Source organism: Phlebotomus papatasi, chromosome 2 (assembly GCF_024763615.1).
Source record: "Phlebotomus papatasi isolate M1 chromosome 2, Ppap_2.1, whole genome shotgun sequence".
Taxonomy (NCBI): domain Eukaryota; kingdom Metazoa; phylum Arthropoda; class Insecta; order Diptera; family Psychodidae; genus Phlebotomus; species Phlebotomus papatasi.
The window spans coordinates 22,423,263-22,435,379 of NC_077223.1; the positions used below are offsets into that span (position 1 = coordinate 22,423,263).

The following is a 12,117-nucleotide window of genomic DNA, read 5'->3' on the forward strand; positions in this document are numbered from 1 at the left end:
CGCGTACACTCCGGCTACCAACATTTCATATTTTTCCCATATTCCTTTAATGAATCTGACCTAGCAGCAATATCTTTTAATAGATAGTCTTATGTAACACATTTCCACAAACAATTAAATCAGTTGCATTAAAGGAGCACGGAAAAATATGAATGTTCGAAGCCAGAGTACACAGAGAAAAAAATGGGAGTGCGATTAACTTTTCTTCCTCATAATTTTAAAACATTTTAGGTGTAAAAATATAACAACATTTTTAATGTTAATTTTATACCTGTTAAGTGTAAAATTAACATGAAAAGGGGTGACTTTAACCACTAATACACATAAAAAACATAATATTTACACACTGAGAGAAATCCGAAAAAGGTAAAATAACATTCCGGAAATGTTAATTTTGCCCTGCAGTATTGATCCGAAATCGGTGTAAATATTACCCTTTTTAGGTGTATTGGGGGTTAAAGTTACCCTTTTTTCATGTTGACTTTACCCTCAAAAGGTGTAAAATTAACATTAAAAAATGTTGATATATTTTTACACCTAAAAAGTGTTAAATTTCTGAGGAAAAAATGTTAATCGCACCCTCTTTTTTTTCTCAGTGCACCGATTTCGGATCAATACTGCAGGGTAAAATAAACACTTCCGGAATGTTATTTTAACTTTTTCGGATTTCTCTCAGTGTATGTGCAAAGCCTGAAAATCTTCCCCTACAGCTGGACAGCTAATCTGCCGTAAAAAATCACTAATCTATCAGGAGTTGAAAAAAAAAACACTTAAAAAAGTTTGAGCGCATTGTAGATTATACTAGTAGACATTATTGAGAATCTCATTTAATATCAGACTTTTGTGCATCGCCAAATCGTTGGATTGTCGTTCAATTTGCTACAAAAACATCAAGAGGATTTAAAGACAATTTCGAAAACCATCAACTGAGTGATTTATCACATTGTCTATAGTAAAATGAACAGAAGATATTTTATACGTTATCAAGAATCTACTAATGAGGTTTGCGAAAAAAAACGTCAACGTTGTCCCCGGAAATGAGCAAGAACATTAAATGTTGTCCATTGAGATTTGATATAAAAGAGAAATAAAACTTATACTTCAGTAAAAGTTGTGCCTCTTGATTCCTATCGAAAAAATATGCAATGTTTTCTTTTTTTTCTCAATTCAAAAGGAAAATAGGTACGAAAAGTAAAACATTCTTCCATTTTCAACATCAATTGAGCGCCTTCATGCTGGTGTTTGAAATAACAATCTTTTATTTTTAGACTATTCTTTGTCTCATTTCTCCAACATGGGAAACTTATGTTGGCCCAATGGAAAAGAAGTAAGGCTATGTGATGAAGGCAAAAACCGAAGAGGCTTTTTTACATCTCTCCCATTTCTTTTCTTGTTCCATTTTTCATAATTTTTCTTTGACAACCACACATAGAGAAAATGTCTCAGCATCAGTTTTCTCTCTCTCACTCACACACTCTGTCTGTGTTGGAAAGTTTTTTCTTTTAATACCAGTGCGAGAAAGCATAAAGAGAAAAAGAGAAAGAAATGTAGATTCTTCGCGAGAGTCATCGAATTATTACGCAATTCTGTGGCGCACTTTAATTTATCTCACCCAGCTAGTCATTCCATCATTCGCTACTATATGAGCTCTATTATTGTGCACCATCGTCTCTATTATGCATATCACGCAGTTGTGGTGGAAAATATCCACAAATATGCGTGTATAAGTGATCAGAGAAAATGTTCCACATTGTGATTTTACATTGCCCCCCCTATGCCCTTTGTCCGATCTAGCTCAAAATCGCAACGCGAAACTTATTATTTTCTTTCAGCAAGATCACTTGCATTATCTCTGTCTCTCTCACTTTTTTTTTCCACAGAAAACATAACATTTGAGAGATAGAGATGGAAAAATCCAGTGACACTCACAGTGACACTCATTAGACATTTCATCTCTCTTTCACCCACTTTCCCTTCTTTCTCCACCACAGTAAACTTATAGGGAACACGCGAAGAATGAACTTTTCTAATTATCCTCATTCAATTGGAAATTTCAACAAATTATTTCCCACTTTTATATTTATTCATCGTAAGTCACTGGAAACTTCACTATCTCTACTTCCTCAAAATATTTTTTTAACCTTTGCAAACAATCTATTTTTTTTTTATTTTTCTCCCTGCACAAAAAATCCAATAGAAAAAAAAAGATTGGACGAAATTGCAATTTTTGCCATATTTTACATTTTTTTTCTATTTCCGCAGCTTAAAAATGCCTCCATTGAGCCTCCATCATCAATTTACTCACCCATTAATATTCATGGCCTACTTCGGAAAATTCAATCTCAGAGTTTAATTTTAGGTGTAATATCATGAAAAAAAAGGGATAACAAAGCATCTTGGCTTTGTTGAATGCTCGTCTTTGTGACTTTCATAATCTCCCGTAAAAAATAGCTTCACATTATTTGTTTAATAAAAAAATGAACAGAAAACAAATTAGCAGAAAAAATACTGCTCAATTCCATAAAGCTGTTAAAGGGCACTCTATGGATAGAGTACTCGCTCTATGTTGCAAGTGTCCCAGGTTCGAATCCCCTTTAGGTCACCAGAACTTTTTCTTCCATTAGGGGGAGGCTTTCAAGCTTCGCACATACTCTGGCTTCGAACACTTCATATCTTTCCCATATTCCTTTAATAAATCTGACATATTTATTCAGAGAATGTGTGGCTTAAAACTAGATATTAAAATACATTGCCATAGATAGGTCAGCATTAAAGGAATATGGGAAAAATATGAAGTGTTCGAAGACAGAATGTGTGCGGAGCCTAAATAACCTTCGTTAATAATAATAATTTATTAAAATAAAGTTAATAATCAGGTACAGTAGAGCCTCGCTATAGTCCATATTTGGTTACAGATTTGATACTTGGATCGCACTATAGTCCATGTCATTTTTTAAAATCATCAACGACTTTTAGTATTGAAATCCCTGTAGCCGATCGGCCGCAAAGTTTCACAGTAACAAAAAATTCCTTGGAATTTGTCTTCTATTTTTCCGCGAGAGTTTCCGTAGAAATAAACGCTAATATTCCGCTTGGACTTCTGCGGAGTTATCAGCTTTTTCTCGCGTGGATTTCCTGAAAAAAAAGTCCGAGGAATTTTCTTGCAACATATCTGAGAGCATTCCCTAGAAATTGATTCAAAATTTCCTTTGAATATTCCGACTATATTTTCTGATGTCTTTCCGACCAAGACTCCATGGAAGTAAGCGTGAAAATTCTGCAATTATTTTTCGCCCTAACGCTATAATTCTTGCGAGCTAGACATACTCAAATATTTTCAATTCAAAAGTAGAACAACTGAGTGTTCGTCTGATAGATGAACACTGTCCAAGTTCTAAGCTGCCAATTGGCACTGATCGTCCATATTTGTGGATGTTTTTTTCTGGAAATTCTCTATGAAAGTTCCACGAAATTTTTAATACATTTTTGGAATTATTTTGAAGAAAAATATATTTAAAAAATCCACTGGAAAAGTCGTGGAATTCCGTAATATTAAACCACGGAAGCCTCTAAGGCCGTTGCATGGACATTTCCACGGAGAATTTCGTGGAAATAAAGAGGATTTTTCCGAATTTTTAAAGGGCTGACTACCGCTTATACCGTTAATAATCCATAGGAAAAGACGTGGAAATATTCGTCAAAGAAAAGTCCATGGAAACTCGCGGACATTTCTTATTAGACGATCCTATACAGAGTTCCGCAAACGTCCATGGAACGCTAGGAAGAAATTTAGCGTCAAATTCTACCTCGGAAGCTTACGCGGATTTTTAGCAGTAAAATCCAGGGAACTCCACGCGGATTTTTAGCGGTAAAATCAGCGGACATGGCAGAAAAGGCTGCTGGAAATCCAGTGGAATCATTGCGGCCGTTGGCTATAGGGATTGCTCGACGGCTTCCACTTTATTTGCGATTGTGGTACATGTCCTCGCTCTCTTCATTATGGATCACAATTGTCACAACTACTCAATAAAGTTTTCCAAAAATATTAAAATAATTATGACAACATTGCATGTCGCGTACTAAAAAACATAACCTAACTTAAAATCAGTGTTTTGAAATCAACGGTCGATAAATTGTGGACTATAGAGCGTTGGCCTATAGCGTGGTTCTACTGTACGTGGAATTCATCAGAAGTTGAGGGAAAGTTCAGTACCTTCGGACAACTCAATCTTCGTACAACACAAATTCTTTTCTTAGTGGATTTAACTCAGGCTCTTTTCAGGAAATATAGGGCATAGGGCTAGCGCGACTAGTCAATAGAATATGGTGCCACAGGCTAGATTCATCAAAGATCATATACAAAAATGCATTGTCCGAAGCTTGCGTCGTCTAAAGGTACCGCACTTTCCCCTATAAATAACAAGTAATTCAATAAGTTCGTAGGATAAATAAATATAGCTCCATTATCAAAAAAACTTTGCCACTGAGAGAAATCCGAAAAAGTTAAAATAACATTCCCGAAATGTTAATTTTACCCTACATTATTGATCCGAAATCAGTGTAAATATTATGCTTTTTAGGTGTATTACGGGTTAAAGTTACCCTTTTCATGTTAATTTTACACCTAAAAAGGTGTAAAATTAACATTAAAAAATGTTGATATATTTTTACACCTAAAAAAGTTAATAGCACCACTTTTTTCTCAGTATGATGTATCTGAAATCATCCATCTTTCACATGATACAACATATCCAGATATGATAAGAACAATCTTAGGATCTATTTTTGAGATATCCAAAAACAGCCTTATTTTAGAAAAATAAGAAATGAGTGGTTAAAAATAAAGAACAGGTTGATGATATCGTTGAAATCGTTGAAATAATCGACTTATGAAGGGCTCGCCGAACACCCCAAGTCCCTATCCTCTACTCTTATGGCCTGTAAATCTGACAACAAACCGATATCCGAACGGCCACACAGCAATAGATTATATACCGCGTGTTCTCTGTGAAATTCGAGCAAAAAAGAGGAATCCGAGTATCACTGTCAAAAATTCCATTAATCCTTCATCATATTCTCCCCCAATTTCTCTTTCTCTCTCAACAATTGCATAATCCGAAAAACTGCATCAAAAAATAAATGAACGCAACCCAAAACCACCTTCAAAATCTCGCCTTCGGACATTTCTTGCGTTTTATTACTTGACTTTCTTGTTTTGATTTTAAGACTGGACACGCTAAAAAAAAAATTACAACGTGGAAGGGAAAAGAAGTGGCTCTAAATTGCGACCAACATGAACCGGTCTCAGTGCCATTTACTCCAAATATTTATTTAAATACACACCAATCGAACACTAAAAGCCTCACTTTGCTGACACTACAACATCTGGGAGAATTGAAAGTCAATTTTGGTTTGTTATCTCCTAAATTTCCCAATAAAAAACTCTTTAACATCTCTCTGCCATGTTTGCACAGATAACTCTGCAGATGACTGAGAAGTTTTTCAGATAAAACTGCAAAATCTCTTTAGGAAGTGAGAAAAAATTATGGCAAATAATAAATTATACGTTGAAGAATTAAGAAAACAAATGGTTATTAATGACAGATAAACTATGGCATTTCGTTGGGAAAAAAATCGTCTCAGAATAATTAATCCATAATCAAAGTGCGTTGAGGTTAATTTGCATTGATATTACTGCACATTATAAATATTTTTTGTTGTGTATTACAACATAGAGAGATTAAAATGAAATGTGTTTGCATTTACATATTTTAAACAAAATTAAATCATGATTTTGGAGTTAAATTTCCTGTCCTCTTGATAACTTTTCTATGTCGGTTTAAACGAACAACATAATTATATATATTTTCCAAATAGGTTTTTTTTTGAAACATAATTAAATAATTTTAAGCCTAAGGCTGCAGTAAGATTAATTTGCTAGAAATAAAACTTTCGTTAAAACCACAACTTTTAAATTACAAACAAAATATAGCGGAAAGTGCCCATGCTTGATACCATTGGAAGTTTCGTAATGATTAGATTTTTCCTATGTTCCTCAATAAACTGCACTCCGCAATATATTTTAAAAACTGGCCACTTTACCATAGTTTTTAAAATATAGTTGCGATGAGTTACATATATATTGTGAAACATTGAAAATTTAGTCATTACAAAGCTTCCCATGGTATCAAGCATGGGCACTTTCCCCTACATTTTTTAAGTTTTCACAAGAATATCTTTTTGTTCGTTAAAGACTTTCGTGCTTATGATTTATTTTGATAAACAATTTCTACATTCTGTTTGGTCCTGAAGGTCGGAATCTACGCTAAAACAAGATATAATTAAACGTTCAAAGTTCAAACGTATTTAAAATCTTAAGTATGGAATTAAGGAAGTCTATTTTGATCAAAAATAAATTTTGAAAATGGTATAGATTCTTCACAATACGCCTAGAACATGTTAGTGATCGATAAAAATGTTGGAAAAATAAAGAAATTTGTTATGGAAAATTATCGGATCACTATGATAGAAGTTTCTAGGGTCATCGGTATATCAGTTGGTTCATTAAATGGAATTCTGTTTTGTTATTTTGAACATGAAAACATGAAAGTGTGACATCAGAGTTTTTTCCGGAAATTCGTTCGTATATAGGGGAGACTGGGGCAAATTTGTCAAAACGAAAATTTCAATATTCATTATTTTCTAAAATAAAAGAGACAGAGGCTTGAAATTTTTATTATTATAGATAGCCTTCATGAACCTTCTTAAACTTACAAAGTTTCAAGGGATTCGAGGAAGGATTATGTAAAAAAAAAAATAATGAAATTTTGAAGCTTTATTTTTGGAATATTTGGCTTACAGAAAATATCAATACTGATTAGCTCAATTTAAGCACATTTCTCGTTAAGAGAGAGAAAAATTATCTTCGACAAAGTTGTAGAGGAATAAATTTCCTATAAAAATATGTCTATTTGATATTTTAAAAGTTTGGGAGAGTAAAACGTCACAAATTATCCAAAGACTGACAAAATTTACCCCAGCAATTTTAAGAATCTCCACAAAATCGAGTTTTAGAAAATGATACGAAAATCACATTTCTTTCGAGATAGAGGAAAATAGTCTTCTGCAATGTTGTAGAGCAGTAAATTTTCTATAAGAATATGCTCATTATAAAACGTTTAAGTTTTATCAAAGCTCGTGAAATAATTAAATATGCGTTTTGACAAGTTTTTGCCCCAGTCTCCCCTACTTGGTTGTTCGTGATTGTTTTTTTTTTTAATAATCATAGCTCAGCTACCGTTTTTATTTAAATTGGCTTCTAGGTGCCTTCTCCTGTTCCCAGAACTAAAGAAACCTATGAAAAGATTGCATTCTGGTACCATATAAAAGACAAAGACCACATCGCCGGAAGAGCTCAAAGCCATATCGAAAACCGCTTATCAGAAACAATTCGAGGATTGAGAAAAGCTCAAGTATAACGGCATTAAATCTGAGGAGGATTACTTTAAAGGGGCAAAATAGATTTTGATGAATTAAATATTTTTCGAGAAAAATAAAAATTCACCTTACTTTTTCAACATACCCCTCGTAAATCGAAATTTTAAAGTGAAAATCTCCAATTTAAGAATTCAGTTAAAATATTTGATCCGATTACCTATTATTAAAAATACTTAATAATAATAAAATATAATAAAATACTTAATAAACTGCATCATGGATTGCAAATACATAAATATCTAAAAAAAAAAATCATGAAAAATTAAGTTGTGATACTGATAGAAAAGACAAAATAATGCAAAATTTAAAAATTGAAGTAAAAACGTATGCTAAACGTCAAATGTATAAATATTATCGTAAAAAAATGTTACAAGAGATACTTGCCCGTAAAAAAAAAACAATTTTTGATTTTTTAATTCAATTTCTGCAATAATATAAATAATTTAAGAATTCTTAAACATTCATTTTGTATTTTATGCTTGATTCGTTTAAAAATTAAAATTTCATCAGAGTCAATGATAAGTGCATTTTAACATTATTTAATTAAGTCGTTTTAGTACTTCATCTAAATTAAATCTTACTTTCGTCTACGGAAATTGAAAAGTTTTACAGATTAATTTATTAAGCATATTATGTATATATAAATTTGAAGATACAGAGTTATCTTCCCATTTTATCTTTTAAATTAAGGGTATAAGGAGCAATATAATGCATATAGAACTAAAAGAAATAGATATTTTTAGAAAAACAAATTCAATATAGAATTATAAAATAATAGGAAATAGAGTATATAAATAAATAGATTAGATATTACACAAAAATAAAGTTAAACTCAAAAAATAACGTCCAAAAGCTCTTTTATTATCGATAAAATCAGTGTCTTTTCTTATCGTCAGAGAGCAAATCTATTGTTGCAAATGTGTCTAAATTTTAAAAGTTTTAAACATCTTTCATTGCTTTAAGTTTTTTTTTTAATGAAAGGTATTTTAAACATTAATTGTTAGTCATAAGTATTCACTTTCTTTATAAATAAATTCTTGATATTTTGCACATGAAAATAAGTAAACAAGATCAAACACCAAGAAATGTAAAATGCGTAAAATATTAACATAATCCATTAAATGAATGGATGAAAAACCTAGACGGGAATATTCCAGGAAAAAAGGCTAAAGAATTCACAGATAAATTTGTGGTTAAAATGCTAATGAAAATTGTTTAATTTTCTATCATTTGTCCATAGCATGAGCTTAAAACTTCCAGCAGTAGGGGCAAGTGGGGCACCTTTGTATTTGAAGCAGCTTTGAAATTGGAATTTATTTCTTATTTTTAAATAGAATTAAGCCATATCATGATATAATTTAGCTTCATAAACAGATTGAGAAGCTAAATTACTTATTGATATGGCTCGATTATATTTAAAAATAGGAGAAAATCCCAATTTCAAAGCTGCCCCAAATTTAAAGCCCACTTGCCCCTATTTCTTTTTTATTTATTTTAATCAGCTTTTACTTTAAATCCTAATTTAGCAAAGGACTAATACGGGCTTCAGGCTTGAGACTTATCGATACGGCTTAACTGCTCTAGTGTTTCAACCATTTCAACAATCACGAATTTTATAAAAATTTAACTTAAGATTGGATTACCAAGGACAAATGACCTATTAAATTGTGAAAAAAAAACAATAAAATTGGTTGTTATTTAGGATTTTGAGATCTACGGGAAGTGGATTATACCTCTATTCTGATGTCAGCATAAGACATTCTATTTCATTCTAAGGGTTTTTTCAGTTTCACAGAGTATTTTTGAAGTACAGTAGAGTCTCCTAAATTCGAACGCTCGGGGGGTATTTTTGACATTTCTCACCTCCCAAATTCGAACGATTTTTTCAAAACTAACGAAATTTGTGATAGATTAAATTGTACTTTGAATTAAATTCTCGTACTTTCTCGCAAGTTTTAGTGGTAGCATACTTCCTTTTCATTTTATAAGATAATAATGTATGTAAACATTCAGGAAAATGCACATAAATATGATTTTCATTCACCTAAAATACGAACTTTCTAACATAACCTCACAATTGACATATTGAATCCAAACGGCGTTCGAATTTGAGAGATTCAGATTTTAAAGACTCTACTGTATATTTTATTTGATTTTAAGATGTTTAACTGTAAAACCACGTAAAAGAATACTTAAAAAATAAATTCAGTAGTTAATAATACTTCAGAGTCTTTGTGCATCAATAAATTAAAATGAAACTGACAACGAACAACTTAATAACTTTGAGTGAATAAATAAACTGTCTTTTGGCTTGTAACTTTTTCTTAATTAACAACAAAATAATAAATCAAAATAATAATAAATAATAAATAATAAAAATTTCAAACCTCAGTCTATTTTATTTTAGAAAATATTGAATATTGAAATTTTCGTTTTGACAAATTTTGCCTCAGTCTCCTTTACTCTCTTTCTCACATGCTTTGCACATGTCTATCTCATTCTTTCGCACTCTTCTTCTTCTTTTAAACATCACAAAAAAATTCAATTTAGCTCAATCGAATTTCAAAAGCGAGAGAATAAGATAGACATACAGTATCCCCTCGCTCAATCGGCTCTTTTTCAATCGGGTGCAAAATTTTTGACGCCCAAATCTATCGATAATTTGGATGACATTTTGACCCATATGCCCGATTGAGAGAGACGTCTACGAGGTCTACTGTATGCACAGCATCTGAAATTTTCCTAATCCAAAAACGTGGAGCGATAAAAATTCATATATCGTTTATGTTGCTGCTTTTCTAACATTCGTATTTTTGCATATTGTAGTTACTAAACGTAGTGTATAAATTTTACCTTTCTGACATTTAATTTTTATGGTGTTTATACTATTGGAGTGGCACTGTTCATTCATGCCATGGAATGGTGGCAAGAAAGGTGTTCTTAGGTGACAAATAAGAGGTGCTCTGACTCTAATTCTACCGACAATCTCTATGAAATGTTTTTTGATAATAACGTTAGAGGTTTTAATTTTCATAACCGCAAGTATGCGCTCCAAGCGGGGGCTACAAGAAGCGTCAATGTACTGGGAAACTGCACAGTAGAACTGTTTGAAGAACATTTGCCTCGTGCGAAAATAAACAAAGGAAAGATAATAAAAGTTCATTCGAGCCTTTTACGCATTTTTGATTAAAAAAAATCTCTCATCTTATAAAAAAAAAATTCTAATCATTTTCTTTGGGATTCTGAGAAATCAAAATGATAGGCATTTTAGGAAAATTTCCGAGAAAATACTTAAATTCAATTTTTGACGTGAATTCCTATGAAAAGCGTCAGACGTCTGAAAGAGCCGCCGATCGATATATTTTGACAGGCATCCAAGCATCCCCCAATTTTGACGGCACCTCTTGTGGCCTTCAATTGCACTCTGTTGCACCCCCTAGAGAGGAGCCTCCAGCCGAGGATACCAGTGGCTCTAGGGGTTGTTTGTGAGTACGACAAGTGTCAAAATTCCCAATCCCAATCACTGCACCATCGGCGCCCCTTATTATCCGCCCGTCGACGAGACATCAATACTAGGGAATCACCCTCTTACCTTGTTGTTAGTGTGTCCACCCTCAGTGGTGGCGTTGTCTGTCGAATTTCGGGTGCAGAGTCGCTTGTTGTGGGGCCCGTCGGTGCCGCCGCTGCTGGTGCTGCTGCCGCCGCTATTTCCACCATTGAACGCCATTGTCCTCGAATGAAAAATCACTTGGTGGGATTGCTTAACCTCTCACGCACTTGAAAATACACCCTCTGGGGGCCCTTCGGATCTCTCCGTGTCACCCCAAAAGTCCACTCAAGTCCTTCAAAAGAGCCGGAAAACACAGAAAAAAAATGGCCAGCGGCTCTGTTTCCCTCCCGGATAAACAAACACACTTGCGAATGAAAATTCCCCCGTGGAATTTTCACCACCACACAAACAATTCAACACAGTTTTTCACACACGCCTCCTGCGACCATGCAAAAGTTTTCCCGAGTGTCTATGGAGGCTTTGCCAAATATTCTTTTTCTCTTTTTTTTTTATTTCACACAAAAAAAACCAATGCCCAGAGATTTCTAAATCCTTCCAGCTGTTTTCATTCGCACACACCTCCACCTGGATGTCGTTGATAAGTCAGGGGCTACACGGTATCTTCTTGATCTCTTCCACACAGGATTCTTATTGGATTCGTGCACGAGAACCTGCTACCACCGTCATCACTGAACAAAGTGCGTGTGTTGACTAAAAAGCAATTGTGGTGGAAGCGAGCAGCGGAATGCCGAAGATAAGCCGAAGTTTGACATTATTGACAGTGGTGAGTTTACCCACCATCTAGCGGAATATTTTAGAAATAACATGAAAAGATTCGCGCTCAATTTGAATCTTATCAGAATCACATTATTCAAAAGATTATTGATAAGGTCAGATTAAAAGAAAAATTACGATTTTGTTATAATACCAATACCTTTCTTCACTCATAAAATTTTAAATGCATATTTCCCATTTTGTGCCTAGACCTAGACTAAGCTAAAGCTAAGCACAAACGAATTGCTACTCATCTAAAAATGCAAATAAGCTTTTAAATACAGATTTGAAAATTA

At 33.2% G+C, this 12,117-nt stretch overlaps 1 protein-coding gene across 3 annotated transcripts in view; it reads right to left on the reverse strand.

Annotated features, from left to right (window-relative positions):
• The window catches only part of LOC129803029 (heterogeneous nuclear ribonucleoprotein L), a 260,754-nt gene extending 248,985 nt beyond the window's left edge, over positions 1 to 11,769 (reverse strand). For all 3 annotated transcript variants that reach the window (XM_055849343.1, XM_055849342.1, XM_055849341.1), the window contains exon 1: positions 11,090 to 11,769. In XM_055849343.1, the coding sequence (XP_055705318.1) occupies positions 11,090 to 11,224 (135 nt within the window). In that variant the 5' untranslated portion in view covers positions 11,225 to 11,769. The remainder of the gene's footprint in view (positions 1 to 11,089) is intronic.
• Positions 11,770 to 12,117: the final 348 nt, after the last annotated feature.